Source organism: Chiloscyllium punctatum, chromosome 17 (assembly GCF_047496795.1).
Source record: "Chiloscyllium punctatum isolate Juve2018m chromosome 17, sChiPun1.3, whole genome shotgun sequence".
NCBI classification, from domain to species: domain Eukaryota; kingdom Metazoa; phylum Chordata; class Chondrichthyes; order Orectolobiformes; family Hemiscylliidae; genus Chiloscyllium; species Chiloscyllium punctatum.
In genome coordinates this window covers 101,078,309-101,095,897 of record NC_092755.1, presented here as the reverse complement: position 1 = coordinate 101,095,897, position 17,589 = coordinate 101,078,309, and the positions used below count along the sequence as shown (strand labels likewise).

The 17,589-nt window shown below is 39.7% G+C and overlaps 2 protein-coding genes across 7 annotated transcripts in view; one reads left to right on the top strand and one right to left on the bottom strand.

The window, feature by feature from the left end:
* Positions 1-4,804, bottom strand: part of LOC140488181 (uncharacterized) — a 46,198-nt gene extending 41,394 nt beyond the window's left edge. For 2 of the 6 annotated variants that reach the window (XM_072588059.1, XM_072588063.1), the window contains exon 1: positions 4,637-4,804. In XM_072588059.1, coding sequence (XP_072444160.1) covers positions 4,637-4,651 — 15 coding nt within the window. In that variant the 5' untranslated portion in view covers positions 4,652-4,804. The other 4 variants (XM_072588058.1, XM_072588060.1, XM_072588061.1 and 1 more) reach the window with 3 other exon arrangements.
* A 7,097-nt stretch (positions 4,805-11,901) lies between these two features.
* LOC140488180 (uncharacterized) lies at positions 11,902-17,298 on the top strand. Its single transcript, XM_072588057.1, has 3 exons — positions 11,902-13,215; positions 13,740-13,864; positions 14,798-17,298. Exons 1-3 carry the CDS (start codon positions 12,175-12,177, stop codon positions 16,740-16,742), a joined length of 3,111 nt encoding a protein of 1,036 aa, XP_072444158.1. The 5' UTR covers positions 11,902-12,174; the 3' UTR covers positions 16,743-17,298.
* The last annotated feature ends 291 nt before the right edge of the window (positions 17,299-17,589 follow it).

Here is a 17,589-nt window from a genome sequence, read left to right as displayed (position 1 = left end):
AGTTACAGTGTGTTCTGCCAGAAATGCAAAAGATGCAGGTAATGCACAAAATGCAATAATCATGTGAGGGTTTATATTTCCTTTGATCATCCTAGGGCAGGACAGAATCAACATCCAATACTTATCCATATTACTAGCTTTGACTTTGAATGTAAAAATTGTTACTTTTGTACCATATGAAATACAGAGATAACAATTTTGCACCGAAAGTTAATGACAAGTCAGTTATAAAATGCCATCAATATCCTGAGCGCTTTACAGGAGTTTCAACAATGCAAATGTGTCAACAAGCCATGTAAAGAGATATTAAGACCAGTGACCAAGGGTTTTGTCAAAAAGGTGGGTTTTAGAGAACATCTTAAAATAGGTGGGAGTAGGAGAGGTTAAGAAAGTGAATTCCAGGGTTTATTGGCATCATACCTTCAGCTAACTTTCCCAATCATAAAGCAACAAAATTTGCAAGAGCCAGAGTTGGAAGAGTATAAATGTTACGTTGGGTTATAGGCTGGAGGAGATCATAGAGAAAGGGATGGAAGGAGTAGAAAACAAAGACGAGAATGTTAAAATCAAGTCAATTCTGAGCAAATTTAGGTCAGAGAGAGTGTACATGGTTAAGGATGAACAAGATTTAATGCTAATTAAGATATGAGCAGCAGGGTATTGAATGAGGGTACAGATGGTGTCAAGTTGACTACCGGGCAAACAAACATTGGGCTCAAGAGGCATTGAGTTTAATATAGCAAAAAGCATGGATGAGAGTTTCAGCAGACTAGCCTTTTTTCCTTCATTCTAAAGAGTGTGGGCATCATGAGTGCACCAGTTGTCGTTCATCGCTAATTGCCCTTCAGAATATACACTGCCATAGATGATGTCAAGCTTTGAGTGTTGTTGGAACTGCACTCATCCAAACAAGTGCAGAGCATTTATTCATATACTTATGTTGGGCTTTGTAAACTATGGACAGATTTGGGGGAAAAGAGGAGGTGATTTACAAGCCACAGAACTGCCAGCCTCTTACATGGTCTTGTTGCCAAAGTATTTATCAATCCCAGTCTGGATTTATTTTTGTCTTGTTGAATTTAGACATGCATTACTTCAGTTTCTGAGGAGTTGGAATTGTGACCAAGCTGAGACAGGAATGAGCGATCTTACAAAGGTGACAGTACGTGGCATTAGTAGCAAAAATAATTTATCATTTGTAACTTACTTCAGGTTAATTAAGACATAGAGGTTATGAACAGTCTCAGGCAGTGTCCAAAGAGTAAAATGAGGTTGGGATAGGTCGTTTCTACAAACCCTGGTACCAAAGACAATGACTTTGCCTTTCCCATATCTATTTAGAGAAAATATAGTTCATCATACACGGAATATCAGAAATTCAGTATGAGAGACTAGAGACATTAAAATCCAGAGAAATGAAGGTGATACTGGGATTGTGCCGGCCATCGTCAAGATATATGCAGAATCTGTTTGATAATAATAATGGGATGGGCAATAAATGCTGGCTAGCCAACAAAACCCACATCCCACAAATCAATAAAAAAAAGTTTATTAATTTAGGAACCAAGGTGGGCTAAGCTACCCTGTTAATACATTGTATTTTGGAAGGAATGTATCTCTGAAAGCTAAGTGCATTGGAAAATATCAGCGAGAGTCAGCTACTCAAACATGAATGTTATCGGCTGCCTTATTCAAATACAATTATACAAACCATAGACAACTAAGTTATCATTTGTAGTTTTCTCATTCGTAGTTCTTCAATCTTTACAAAGCACAAACAGAACAATACAGCTCAAAAAATTAACTTATTGCAAGTTCATTCTAACATTAATTTTAAAAATTCATACTTATCATACAAAATATTCCAATTAATGCCTCATTGCACAGCACAGCTCTCTGCTTCAGGTGAAATCTGCCAGTTATAATATAGAGCACTCAGTTGGTTTGCTCACTTTTCAAAAAACTACAGTTATAAATTGCACTTAGAAAATATTCCGAACACAACAACCAGAATGTGAAATATTTGGAAGGAGGGAGGTGAAGGGCTGGTGAGGAAAGGAAAAAAGATGTGCTTTTAGGATGACAGGAAGGATTATATGAAGTCAAAAGTAAGATACTTACATCTTAAGCTAAACAGTTTATATTTCTGTTCAAAAATTAAAGCTCAGCAGGGTTACTGGACTAAAAACATTAACTCTGATTTCTCTGCACAGGCTTGCTTAGATTTTCCAGCAGTTTCTGTTTTTGTACAGAAACACAAACTGTTTAGCTTAAGATGTAAGTATCTTACTTTTAAAAAAAACCCAAAAGAACTGCAGATGCTGGAAATAAAAAAAATTGTCAGAAAAGCTCAGCAGGATCACTGGAACCAAAATATAGTCTGTGATGAGAAATCAGAGTCAGAGAGATTTTCCAGTAATTGTTTTCCATTTCCATTTTCTGCCTTTTTTTTATATACTTCTGTACAATATTTAAACATCCAAAATTAAAATTACCCACGCTGTTCTGCAACTGCCCAGCTCCAGAACCAACATCAGATGTTTTGTACACGAAGCAGGCTAGACTGGAGTTGTTTTCCACAGAACAACGAAGGTTGAGAAGGGCACTGTTATATGTGTACAAGATTATGTGAGGCATTGATAAGGTGGATAGAAAGCATTTTTTTCCATTTGCAAAAGGGTTACGAACCAGGAAGCAGCAATTGAAGTTAAGAGGTAGAAAGCAGAGGAGAGTGGAGGAGAATTATTTTCACTCAGAGTCTGTAACTCCCTGCCAGAAACTGTCACAACATCTAGTCCAATTTATATATTCACTTGCACTGCAGCAGCCTCCAGAATTAGGGAACAAGAGCTGGAAAACAGGATTAGTGTAGTTGGATCTTTGTTGACCACACAGATACTATAAGCCTCTCCTATGCTCTAAATATCTATTAGCCAATGAATAAACAGAAGGGCATCACCCTCTCCAGACGAGACAGTGGCGTTACCTAGTTATGTCGGCTGCATTGTGAAGTCAATAAAACTTTGAACATAAAAGATATTACTTCGCAAAAAAAAGTTAAAAATCGCATTACTAAAATACACCCTTTATATTTCAAGTACCAAAACAGAAGTAATGTCTAAAACACATATCGGCATATCAATTGACAATGATCATGCCAAAACAGTGTCTAATCTTAGCCCTAATCACTAACTCCTAACCCCAACCATTAATCCGAACAACAATTAGACAAAACCATGACAATATTAAGAGTGCAGTACACAACCAGATTTTTTGGGAATCGCTATCACACCATTATCATTATTGCAGACCAACTGTATTATCAATAATCACTTTGTTGTGGCAAAGTAAAACAAAACTATTTCATGCCAATATAAATGCTCACGTATTTAAAATCAGATGAGGTTAACTATCAAGATAAGGTCCCCAATTAATACTTTAAGCATTTGGATTCTACATACATTGTATTCCAGAACACTCAGTTTATTTTTGCTACTGTGGATTAAAAGAATAATTATGATAGGGGAGTCATTAACGTTAACAGAGAAACTTTTTTCATAGTCATTACATTCAAATTTTCTTCAAGTTTCTTCTTAAAATTAATCAATATGCAACATAACACACTGCAAGTGTTGAAAACTGTGTTTATCGTAAAACAATTCTATAGTCAGAGGCAATAATTTAGCAAAATGGGTAAAGAACTGTTTCTTGGTTTCTAAACTCCAAAATTCCTACATTAAGAGCTTAATTTTATAAATTTGATTTTTCATTTTTCTCATATCTTCCAACAACATTATTGAAATTATCTGGGACAAAACAAATCAAAAACTACTATCCAGCTTCAAAAAAATTCTTAAAAGCTTTAATAAAATTGGAAGATACTGTTCACACATAATTCTTAACTTGGTAAAATAATGGAGTAGTGCAATCATCTTCAGATGGGCTATGTTGACATCTAACAGTTTTATCTCAGAATGAAAGTTTACATGACACCAAATTATAGCTAATATATAGTTAGATGCTCATAATGAGGTAAGAATACTGAAAGGCTTGGGAATTTGCACTGGAGTGTAAACAGAAACATCCGAACTCCCCTATTTCAAAAACTCCAGAAAACAGTTTGCAATATACACAACTAGTAAAACTCTATTCCATAAGCATGGCTCATTTTTGATCTGTTTTCTTAACGAAGACAAAACAGAAAACACTTTTCTCTTGGTCTTTTTGTGATGAAAGTGTATTGGTCTTATTGCGAGGAACTTGCCTTGCACCTTACTTAATGGAATTCTTATTGCCATATTCAACATTAAACCAAAATTAACCTTTGCATTAGAGCGGCCAAGAAGATCAAAAGTAATTTCTACACCCGTTTGGCCAATTACTTAACATAAAAAGAACATAGAAACACATCAGTGCTCTTTGAACTGACAAACTGGAGTACTCCGGGATAAACACTAGATGCACAACAGGCGATCACTGTGCTTACAAGACAGCTAAAAGTAAGTCACCTACATTTATAATAATTGTTAAAGTAACAAACCCACTGGAGCTGGAGGAGATAACCGCCATTTTAGGAAAACCCCAGTAGAAGCACCGACCTGCTTCACTGTCAGCCTGCAGAAGGTACAGTACTCACAATGAAAGCTGTCATATCCCTCTTCAAATTCTAGCCGGTCCCCCGCTCGACCATTTGGCGTTTTATTGGTTAATATGTCAGCATCACAACAAGCGGTTTGAAAGATTTTTTTGTTTTATGTGCTTCTCGTCATCAGTTTCAACAGCATGGCGAACGCTGTGAACGTCACCTTCGGGGTGCTCATGAAGGAACCCGAGATCGTCGGCGGAAATGGCCGAATGCCACGTTCGGAGGAGCTCGGCTTCGGGTCCCCAGACGAAGGGCAACGGGAATTGCCGAATGCCGCGTTCGGCTCTCTCAGAGACCACACCAAGTTGCGCGTCCGCTGCGCCAGCTTCACGCCGCATCTGGGAGGCGACAATTAGAAGAGAATCCACTTTTTTGCGCAGCATCCGAGGTTTATCTTTTCAAGACCTCCATCCGCTCAAAAAACAAATACCACATATTTCTAAATGGCTTTAACGTTTCGAAATTAATCAAAAATTTTCGGACATCTACTTTCAGACAAAATGCAAAGATCATGTAATGATCAATTGTACTGACGTTTTGCCGCATCAAAGTTTAAATCATCTGTTGTTTTGTGATACATGGGAGAGGAAATCAAGTCATTTCAGTACATGATATTTTGCATGTTCTTTTAATAGTTTCACTGAGTTACGTCTAATGAATAAAAGACTCACTTTGCACAGTAAATTCTTTTATTTGAACCTGCACTAAATTAGGTTTGCAATTTCATAATTTTAAAGGAAGTACGGGGACCAGGCATAATGTCTAATCTAGCACTTGTCATCATCCGAGTTTAATTTAAAATTCCATTAACCTTAATATAAATGGAAGAGAATCTGATCATTAAGTCTGAGAACTAAAATTATTTTTGTGTAAGAATTGTAGACAAGAACGTGACACGAAAGGGGGTTATATATATTTTAATTAGATTTTTAAAAGAAACAAAATATTCTATCTGAACATTTGGATAATAGATTGCCAGCGAGAATAAACAATAGAGATCTTTAACAGGGTTAGTTATGAAAGTAGCTTTGAAGAACTATATTAATATTTCAATGTAAACATAAAATGTAAAGCAATTAGAAGATGGAAGTAAAATCGAGGAAGTTTTTTTTTGGCCATAACCCTTTCATTTTTGTCGTCATATTCATATGTTGATTGCAATAACTTGCAACAACTCATTCCCGATTAAGGGTTCTTGCTCCTGCTCCTCGGATGCTGCCTGACCTGCTGTGCTTTTCCAGCACCACACTCTCGGCTTGCAATAACCGACAAGGAGCCACAATCTCTGCTGAAATTAGTTGATATTATAGGGATTCTGCAATCACTGGTCCTGACATAGGTTTTGCCATCGAAAGAAAATCGTTGGTTTCCTACAGCTATTTTTTGGAGGTGGCGAGAATGGTTTGCTGAAGAGGGCTGAAACTTCAAGTTAAAAAAACTGACATTGATCCATTAAATTCATTTTAAGCATCTGAATATTTTGTCAGGCTTCAACGAATTTATATATTTAATCAGTCTGGATGGATTTTATTAAACAGGAATGGTTTGTAAAAGAAACAATTTTATTTCTAGATGAATCAACGTATGAAAAACTATCAGAAATCCAAACATATGGAAAATTTGTAACAAAGTTAATCGTGATACTTAATCAAACCATCTACTAACTCATGGGCTTTGCTTATATCTCGATTATGTTTTGAACTTAAACGGGTTTACCAAAAGATACTGGAGTGGAGTGAAACATTTATTGGATCTAATCAAGATATGGATGCTTTTTGTCGGGACTGTTTACTTCATTATTGTCATTTAAAACACTTGCACAGGCACATTGCACACAATTGATTTAAGGAATATTAACGGGAACATCTATGATAATATATTTAAAACGTTCTGCAAACACTTCGGAACACAGAGACAACTTTAGCTGATTTTGCCTTTCAGTAATAGCATAGCTGACCTTATTTTATACATGCATCTTTGCACCGTATCAAGAACCCTTAGATAATATAACTCAGTCAATCTTAGATTTAAAGTCAGCTGTTGTTTGCAAAAACGTTTCTGAATTTCACTTTTGAAATGCCTGGATCTATTTTTTAAAGCTTGGCTGCCCTGCATTTAGATAACTAAACCCGCAGAAATGGTTTCCAACTACCCATCGGTTTCCATTATTATGTTGAAAATTTCAACCCTGATCTTTTAACTTCTGGGAATAACCCAAATTTCTATAATCTCTTCACAGCTAGCATTTGGGATTAAAGTATCTGGTAAATCCATATTGCATTTCCTACAAGATCAATTAAGGTGTAGCACCGAAATTGTTAACAGCATTCTAAGAGAAGTCTAACTAGATTAATGCAAAACTGCATCCCAACCTCAGCCTAATTATCCTCTAGTCCTCTAAATATAAGGCCTGGCATTGCATTAACGTTTCTGATGATTTCTGTACCTCTCTATGACATTTTAATGCTTAATATCCGAGAACCTCAAATCTCTTTGGATCTCCACTGCTTCTAATTTATTGTCTGCAAATCCTTCTGGATGCACCGTATGCCAATGTTTTACATTATAAACCACAACATTTGTTACAATTTTGAGAGAGACCATTAACTTTTAAAGAGACATTTGAATTTCCAACTGAAAGACTAGCACATTAGGATTTCATGTTTTAAAACTTTTACTACAGCAAATCATAAAAAAAATCCATTGACTAGAGATTATTTCCTTGGGTAGACAATATACACTATAAGCTATAGAATAAATAGTTCCTTTTTACTTAGCATAAGTCCCACAAACACAAAATTACATTTCTTAGTGCAATCGGTTCCCAATTTTACTTTCCCAGCTGGGTAGCCCACAGTCTCACATCTATGTTTCACGGTAACAGTTATTCTGTATATTTCTTTTCTAGTTCCAAGCTAGGCAAATCTTCTAGCCTTCTCTCATGGGTCTGGTCTTCAAATGATTAGAAACTCCCACCTACATTCTGCAAGATGAACAACAGTCAGCAATTTCTCTGTTTAAACTGGACGCACTGGAACGGGTGCAGAGGAGGTTTACCAGGATGTTGCCTGGTATGGTAGGAAGATCGTATGAGGAAAGGCTGAGGCACTTGGGGTTGTTTTCATTGGAGAAAAGAAGGTTTAGGGGTGACTTGATAGAGGTGTACAAGATGATTAGGGGTTTAGATAGGGTTGACCATGAGAACCTTTTTCCACGTATGGAGTCAGCTATTACGAGGGGGCATAGCTTTAAATTAAGGGGTGGTAGGTATAGGACAGATGTTATGGGTAGGTTCTTTACTCAGCGAGTCGTGAGTTCATGGAATGCCCTGCCAGTAGCAGTGGTGGACTCTCCCTCTTTATGGGCATTTAAGCGGGCATTGGATAGGCATATGGAGGATAGTGGGCTACTGTAGGTTATGTGGGCTTGGATCGGCGCAACATCGAGGGACAAAGGGCCTGTACTGCGCTGTATTCTTCTATGTTCTATGTTCTATGCCTGGCTGCTTCTACCTGTTGTCGAAGAGTGTGGTGCTGGAAAAGCACAGCCAGTCAGGCAGCATCCAAGGAGCGGGAGAGTTTGAGCTTATGCTCGAAACGGCGATTCTCCTGCTCCTCGGATGCTGCCTGACTGGCTGTGGTTTTCCAGCACCACACTCTTCCACTCTGATCTCCAGGATCTGCCGCTCACTTTCTCCCTGTTTCTTCCTTTTGCTCTCACCACTTCTGAAATGGCTACAGGCCACCCAAGATAAACTGCAACTGCTATATATCCATGATATCCTGTGTTTATAGGGAAACCAGCTTTGAAAATGGTTTCTTCCATCCTTCTCCCCATGACAATGGGAAAAATGAGCTTTGTATCCAAGCAGAAATGCTAATCTGTTGTCTTTGATTCCAAGTTCCGTTCACCTATCCTACTTAAGCTACAGCCCTAAAATATTTTAATTTCATAAACCAAAGAAAATCCTGAAACATACCAAATTTATTAACCTCAGAACTGTAACAGAAAGATACAGCACGCATGGGACTACATAATCAGGTAAGTTGCAGTATTGTAGTGGCTCAAATTTGCCTCCTCCAGGCTTAGAACTTCTTATGTTCCAAATAACTATGTAGTTGGAGGCATAACCCATGATAACGTAGCAGAAACTGCAAAGAGATAAAGGTCCGATGTGCAGAATGGCACAAATTAGATCCAGGAAAACCTGGTTAACATAGGTCTGGAACAATAGGTGTAATGTGTAGTAAGTCCCAACTGGAGATTGATTCAGCAATCCTTAAAATTGGTATGGATAAGAAGAAACACCAGTATCTCAACATTTGCACCTAAACCAGTTGTTACCTGCATGAAAAAATGGTTGAGAGTGAATAAGTGATATTGGTCTTGGACAAAAAAAAGCCTGCCTATCATCTACAAGGTACAAGTCAGGTGTGGGATGGAATACACCCCACTAGCCCAGGTGGATGCAACTCCAACAACACTCCGGAAACTTGATATCATCTCGGACAGAGCTGCCTGTTTGATTGGCACCACATGCAAAAGCATCCACTCCCTTCATCACTGATGGTCAGTAGCAGCAGTGTGAAATATCTTCAAGATGTTCTGCAGAAATTCACCAAAAATCCTTAGAAAGCACCTTCAAAAGCAACAACTACTTCCATCTCGAAGTACAAGGGCAACAGATACATGGGAAAATCATCACCTACAAGTTCCTCTCCAAGCCACTCACCATCTGACTTGGAAATATATCACCATTCCTTTACTGTTGCTGGGCAAAATCCTTGAACTTCCTCCCCAATATCATTGTGGGTCAACCTACAGCACGTGAACTGCAGCGGTTTAAGAAATCAGCTCACCGCTACCTTCTCAAGGGCAACTAGGGACAGGCAATAAATGCCAATCAGCTAGCCAGCTATGCTCAAGTCCCATGAGTGAATTTTTAAAAAGTCAATGCTTTGGGTCAAAACAAAACACAGGAAACAAAAACAAGAGAAACACTGTGGGTTTTAGAAATCGGGGCAGACAGTACAAAAGCATTAAGGTGAAAATAACAGCGTGCACCATTAGGATGTTGTGTGTTACGTTTTAGGTGTTTGGTCACAGAAAATATTTAAAAACCCTTGACAGTACTCAATATAGTTTTACTAGAATTGTATCAGAATTAAGAATATAAAGTTGTGACTTGAGTCAAAGAATCAGACTACTATTGTTGGAGCAGGGAAAAATCAGATTTAATAGGAGTTTTGAAGCTGACTTTATTATTTTTAATAGGATGAATAGGGAAAGACTAGGCAAAGACTATTTTGTTTCATGCGGCATCACAATGAGGGCTATCTATACAAAATTATCGCTAAAAGCATACAGAAAGAGGCTTAGAGAAAAACAATAACAAATCAACATGGCCTTACCATGCAGAGACAAGGAGGCAGAAATCACCACATCTCACAGTAAACGTAGATAATAATTTGAAAGTAAGGAACGTAAGGGACCATGGTGAGAAAGCAAGGCAGTAAAATTACTTTTTATATTGGAGGAGAAAGTGAGGACTGCAGATGCTGGAGATCAGAGCTGAAAATGTGTTGCTGGAAAAGCGCAGCAGGTCAGGCAGCATCCAGGGAACAGAAGAATCTACGTTTCGGGCATAAGCCCTTCAGGAATTCCTGAAGAAGGGCTTATGCCCGAAACGTCAATTCTCCTGTTCCCTGGATGCTGCCTGACCTGCTGCGCTTTTCCAGCAACACATTTTCAGCTACTTTTTATACTGACCTAGCAAAGAGACGACAGATTCACAATGAGCCAAATTGCATCCTTTTTGTCTGTAATGTGTTTTATGCTACACTGTAACATAATACATTATCTCTGTTACCAGGCTGGAACTGTGTCTGGCATGGCTTCGTTTAAGGTCAATTGAAAAACATGGTTTTTCTTTTTTTTGCAAATCACTTTTGCAAGCCGTTGTATACTATATTGATTTGCAAAAAAAATGAGTATTACTACAGAGTACATTACCCCTTGAGTGGAAAGGATGGGATGGTGGGAATGGAACAGCTACCTGCAGTGGTATTTAATGATTAGATATAGATCAATATGCCATACCTATCGCAAGTAGTCTGTTAAAATGGCTAATAAACTAATAAACTGTTAAACTAATAAACTAATAGATGAAACATAACACTTTGTCCTAGTCTTTGCCCCTATAAGCCAGCGTTCACTATGCCCTTACCCCACTTCGAAGCGCCTTGAGTTGCTCTATTGTTTGCATTTAAACATACCATCATATATTCTGTTATGCATAATTAAAAACAACGCGTCGCAGTTGTAAGAGAAAGCTTTTATTGCTTTTCAGTGGATTGGAGAATCTTCCACTGTGCTAATGAGGGGAAGGATTTTCATCGTTAAATAAATTTATAAATAATGTTTACTGCTCACTATACAATGCTTAAAATGAATTGCACTCCTAGGTAAGACTGCCATTGATGGAGTTCATGTATTGTTAAGAGCTCGGTCCAAAGATTGGATCACTTCTTAACGTTTGGCAGCACCGTTTGGTTTAGTGACATGACTAACTTGCACAATTATGATGGCTGCTCTGACCAGATTCATCCCGCTTTTGATCTGATTGCAATTTAAAACAAAAATGCAATTTACGTTTTATTTTAATTCTAACAAGTCTTGATATATTTAATGATCAAGCTTCAGGCGGCCTGCAAGATCTCTCACTTTGCAAAAGAAAGCCACGCCTTCGTACACGACGACAATGCGGAAGGCGCTGTCTCGGAAGTACGGTGCTGAAAATTCGCTCGGTTTTGCAAGAAACCCAAAACTTTCGTGCGCGAGTTTGCGATTCGCTTTTTGTTTGCCTGTGTAGCAGGAAAAAATTTTTTAAAAACTACAGGATACTAATGTCCCCCATGGCATGTGACATAATATTGATGAGAAAGCTGAAATCTTTCAAACGAGTGGTATAAACTTTTACAAGCGCTAATACATGCATGCACATTGAGGTACATCATATAACTATTTTACAACGGCTTCAATTCATCAGAGTTGGTGTGGTAGTACATTTAAAAGCTGAATAATTAATGGCGATGCGGAATATATTGAAAGATCAGAACAAAACGTGAAGTAACAGCGAACGAATCTTCTATTTTGGTCACCAGCAATATCACTAAACCTGACCCAGACTGACTGTCACGTTTTCACATGATTATCAGAAAATAATGAAATTCCCAGATCTGCAGTTGCATGCAATTGGGATGGGGTGGGGGAGAATGTTAATCGGAATTTGTGTAGCTACCTTTGTCTGTAGGTAGAAGTGAGAGTAACCTGGTCTGGTTAAGGTAGTTACATGTCGAACACACAGGAGATGGGGTGTGGGGGTTACTGGAGAGGCATCTTCAGCAGATTGGCGAGTTGAGACGTCGCTGGAATACGGTTCCTGCCAACTTCGCACATTCTGCGGCGTATAAAAGGCGCAGCCTCCTCCCTCCGTGTGCCACTGCAGTGCGAGCCCTTCCCGCGGTGCGATGAGTTACAGCCTGGACACCATGCTCAGCGCCAGCTCTTACCGCAGGGCGCTGGGGGGAGATCCGGCCCGCTTGGCCACCTCCCGCTCCCCGGCCTCGCTCTCCAGCAGCGGCTTCTACTCGCACAGCTGGTCCCGCAGCGTGGGCTCGGCGCCGTCCTCCAAACGGGCGGCGGCGGGCGGCTTCGGCTCGCAGGTGACCGTCTCCGGCGACAGCCTGGGCGAGACGGCGCTCCTGAACGGCGAGGCGCGGGCGCGCAACGAGAAGGAGCTGCTGCAGGCCCTGAACGACCGCTTCGCCACCTACATCGACAAGGTGAGGAGCCTGGAGCTGCAGAACAAGGAGCTGGAGGCCGAGGCGGCGTCGCTGAGGCAGCAGCAGGCGGGCCGCTCCGCCATCGGGGAGATGTACGAGCGGGAAATCCGGGACCTCCGCACCCTGGTGGCGCAGGTCAGCCACGACAAGGCGCAGCTGCAGCTCGAGCAGGAGCACCTGGAGGAGGACATCCAGCACATCCGGCAGCGGCACGAGGACGAGAGCCGCCTGCGCGAGGAGATCGACGCCAGCGTCCGCGCGCTGGCCAAGCACACCGAGGACGCCGGCCTGCTGAAGCTCGAGCTGTCCAAGCGGCTGCAGTTCCTCAGTGACGAGGCGTCCGCCATGCGCGCCGGCCACCAGGACGAGGTGCGCGAGCTGCTGAGTCAGATCCAGGGCTCGCCGGTCACCCTGGAGGTCAGGGACTCGCTCAAGTCGGACATCACCGCCGCCCTGCGCGAGATCCGCGCCCAGATGGAGGGCCAGGCCGTCACCACCACCAGCCAGACCGAGGAGGTCTTCAGGGTCAAGCTGGAAAAGCTCAACCAGGCCGCCAAGGTCAACACGGACGCCATCCACGCGGCGCAGGATGAAATCCTGGAGTATCGCAGGCACCTGCAGTCCAAGAACACCGAGCTGGAGACTCTGAAAGGAACCAAAGACTCCCTGGAGAGGCAGATGTACGAGATGGAGGACAGGCACAATGCAGACCTCTCCACCTACCAGGTAGGCATTGCATCTCCAGTCACCCAAACACACAAACATTTCGGGAAAAGAAGGATGTGTTATTCATTTTATTTTCTTGCAATGAAATAAATCTATTTAAATTCGTTAAACTTTGTTTTTGTAAATATGTTTATTAGCAATAAAATTCGTTAAACTTTACAACGCCTCACATGGAATTGCGTTTTTTCTTAAGGTCGTCAAACCTTTAGAATTGGTCTTGGGAAAGTACTTTGGGTTGTGCCGTTTAGCATCAAAGTAAACTTTGACCTGGAGGTGCTGGTTTTAAAAAGGAGCAGCGCTCCTAAAGCTAGTGCTTACAGATAAACCCGTTGGACTATAACCTGGTGTTGTGTGAATTTTTTTAACTTTTAATTAAACTTTCATATCTCACACGGAATCGCGTTTTTTTAAAACAAAACTTAAGTTCTCAAGTGTTCACGTTCATCCAGCCTCAGATTTCACAGCAGCTGAAAGGTTTCGATGCGCCTAACGATTCATTTCTGTAAACATGTTTATCATTCTAGGAAGCGGCCCAGCAACTGGAAAACGAATTGAGGAACATGAAGTGGGAGATGGCCGCGCAACTCAGGGAATACCAAGATTTGCTCAATGTTAAAATGGCTTTGGATATCGAAATTGCAGCCTACAGGTAAATCTGGTGTGTGGATATGTCCAGTGCAAATTGACGTTACACGAGCGAGTTTGAGAGAAATTGGTCTAAATGTCAAAGGAACGAACAATAAGGCAATGGCTCACAACACATATATATATATATATAAAATGTTTCTATTGATTTAGGTATAGGCCAGCTGATACAAAGATTCAAGATACTGTGGACAAATAAAGGAAGGGAGAAAGTGTGTGTCTGGGACAAGTCATCTCAACTCTGAGACTGAGGGGTGATGTTATAGAGGTTTACAAAATCATGAGAGGCATGGATAGGGTGACAGCTAAAGTCTCTTTCTCCTGGTAAGGGAGTCCAAAACAAAGGCATCTGCATGGGAATGTGAATAGGAAGGGTTTGGAGGATACAGGTCAAATCCTGGCAAATGTGACTAGATTAATTAAGGATATCTGGTTGGCATGGACGAGTTGGACTGAAGGGTCTGTTTCCATGCTGTGCAGCTCTGACTCCTAAAATATATACACACTAGATAATTGTGCCTTAAATAATGAAGTAATTATAACGTTAGTTTGGTGCAATAATAGATATGTAGAATGGACATTACATAATGGTTGCTAGGTTTTCAAATTTTGGAAACCTAATTGGGAAGCATCAGAAAAGAAAAGTAGACAAATAATAAATTGAATTTGAATGAAAAATGATATTGAATGAAAACAAAACTAGAAATAACTAAAAGGTGAGTTAGGAAGATGTGATGGATTAGTTTGAACCCTGTTTTGTTTCAGACGCCCATCTACAGTGTGTTCCTAGAATTTTCCAACATTTGCTTTATGTTTACTACTCCTTGTCTTTTAACTGTAATGAGCAAACAATGTTTTTGATGACAAAGGAACAGAACATTAAATTTGCAGGCAACTTTATTATTAATAATAATCATTGTTACTTTCTTTTGGAAAGGAAACTCCTGGAAGGTGAAGAGTCAAGGTTTATTGGGACACCTCCCTACCCTTACATAGATCATAAAGTTCCTACATTGCCAAACCATATTAAAACCAAGACTGTAGAAAAGCTCAAGCCAGAGGACAAAGGTAAAGATCTTGTAGGAGAACAAATGGATGAAAAGACTGAAGAAACAACCAAAGAAAGAGAAAAGGCTGAAGAAGGAAAGGAAGATGAGGAGAAAGCTTCAAAGGATGATGAAAAGGCAGAATCTGAAGAAGCAGCAGAGGAAGAGGCTGAAAAAGCAGAGAAGAGTGACCAAGAAACAAAATCTGATGAAGAAACTGTGAAAGAGAAAGACACAACGACTGAAGAAGTTGAAGAGGATAAAGCAAAATCAACTGTAATTGTCAAAGAGAAAGAAAAAATAGTAGAGGAAGAAGATGAAAAGGAGCAACCAAAGAAAAAGCAAGAAGCAGATTCTACCAAAGAACAAAAGGAACCAGCAGACAAAATTAAACCTGTTGAACCTACTCCAAAAGTTAAAGAAGATAAGGAGAAAGACAAAACAGAAGATGAGGCAGAACCTAAAGAACCAAAAGTAGAAAAGGAAAAAGAGGCCAAGGAACCTTCTAAATTAGATGACGTTGAAAAAGAAAAAGAAGCAAAACCAAAACATAAGGATGAAGAAAAGAAAGATACAAAACCAGAGCCCAAACCTGAGGAAAAGAAAGAGGTGAAACCAGAGCCCAAAGCTGAGGAAAAGAAAGAGGTGAAACCAGAGCCCAAAGCTGAGGAAGAGAAAGAGACAAAACCAGAGCCCAAAGCTGAGGAAAAGAAAGAGGTGAAACCAGAGCCCAAAGCTGAGGAAGAGAAAGAGACAAAACCAGAGCCCAAAGCTGAGGAAAAGAAAGAGGTGAAACCAGAACCCAAAGCTGAGGAAAAGAAAGAGGTGAAACCAGTGCCTAAAGCTGAGGAAAAGAAAGAGGTGAAACCAGAGCCCAAAGCTGAGGAAAAGAAAGAGGTGAAACCAGAGCCCAAAGCTGAGGAAAAGAAAGAGGTGAAACCAGAGCCCAAAGCTGAGGAAAAGAAAGAGGTGAAACCAGAGCCCAAAGCTGAGGAAAAGAAAGAGACAAAACCAGAGCCTAAAGCTGAGGAAAAGAAAGAGACGAAACCAGAGCCCAAAGCTGAGGAAAAGAAAGAGACGAAACCAGAGCCCAAAGCTGAGGAAAAGAAAGAGACAAAACCAGAGCCTAAAGCTGAGGAAAAGAAAGAGGTGAAACCAGTGCCTAAAGCTGAAGAAAAAGAGGTGAAACCAGAGCCCAAAGCTGAGGAAAAGAAAGAGACGAAATCAGAGCCCAAAGCTGAAGAAAAGAAAGAGATGAAACCAGAGCCCAAAGCTGAGGAAAAGAAAGAGACAAAACCAGAGCCCAAAGCTGAGGAAAAGAAAGAGGTGAAACCAGAGCCCAAAGCTGAGGAAAAGAAAGAGACAAAACCAGAGCCTAAAGATGAAGCTAAAGAAAAGAAAGGCACTTCTGTACCAGAGCCTATGCCTCAAGCGAAGATCGAAAAAACAGAACCATCAAAAGATGAATCAAAGAAAAGTACAAAAGTAGAACCCACCACACCAGATCCCACAACAAAAGTAAAGGAAGCTGAGAAAACAGAAGCAAAAGACGAAGTAACCGATCAAAGTAAAGAGAGTAAAAAAGAAACAAAGGATGAAGTAACAGAAACAGTTAAAAAAACAGAAGTGAAGAAATCTGCCCCAGAATCAACTAACATTCAAAAAGACAAAGAAGCAGTAAAAGAACAAATTAGTAAGGAATCTGTAAAGGCAAAAGTATCTGAAATTAAGGAAGAAACACAAGTTAAAGACGACAAAGAGGGAAAGTCAGAAAAGTCTTCCAGTACTAAAGAAGAGACAAAAACAACAGACAAAACTAAAAAAGCAGAGGAATAAAGGGCAGAGCGATTGTATTGTGGAGACAAAAGAATCACCAAAGAAATGCTAGCTCAAGGAAAGAAGTGAATGATATGAAAAAGGTTATGATAATATTGTACCTTGTTATGATACAAGGGTCAGGTGAGCAATAGGTATTCACAAAAGAGGCAGTCAAATGCATTGTGGTAACTTATAGAGCAGAATGTGATGTATGCCGAATGCTAAGCACTTGCACTTGAAGAGTGTGAATCATTATCCTGCCTCAGTAATAAGTGCATTTAACATGACTGATCATATGAGGTATATCACCTAAAGATAAAGTTTATTTGCTGATTTATGTTAATCAATTAACACAAGTCATGAATTTAAGTAAGATAAAACACATCCTCTATCTAAAATGTGCACCAAACAACTGTCAATTATCACAATGTGCAATATATAAATAAAGAGCTTAACAGATACAATGTGCCTCTGAAGTATGTATGACTACCAATGCATATTGACATAATTAAAAATATGTATAATGATAACACAATAAACAAATGCATTTTCTTTGAATAAAACAGCAATTTTGTTCTAGGAACATATTTTCTTAAGATCGAGCATGTACAGTATTTGTGTTTTTATCAGGAACAATTCTTTTTCTTTGTAACAAGTATTGGGCAAAGCATCACAATATTAACTCGATTAGATTCATTATATGTGAAAGTGATGTACCCCTTAAAAGGAGGGAGAAGGGAAAGTGATGTGCTGACAGTGCATACAAAATATGGTAATATTTAAACAAGTGTGAAAGTCAGACAATCTTGTGGAAAATAATTTGCTTGGTTGGTGTGAATTTACAATATATTAAAGGCTTCAGTTG

Coding starts and splice junctions, on each gene's coding strand:
- LOC140488180 (XM_072588057.1), top strand. CDS start 12,175: ATGAGTTACAGCCTGGACACCATGCTCAGCGCCAGCTCTTACCGCAGG. Junction 13,216..13,739: donor CAGACCTCTCCACCTACCAG/GTAGGCATTGCA, acceptor TTATCATTCTAG/GAAGCGGCCCAGCAACTGGA. Junction 13,865..14,797: donor ATCGAAATTGCAGCCTACAG/GTAAATCTGGTG, acceptor TCTTTTGGAAAG/GAAACTCCTGGAAGGTGAAG.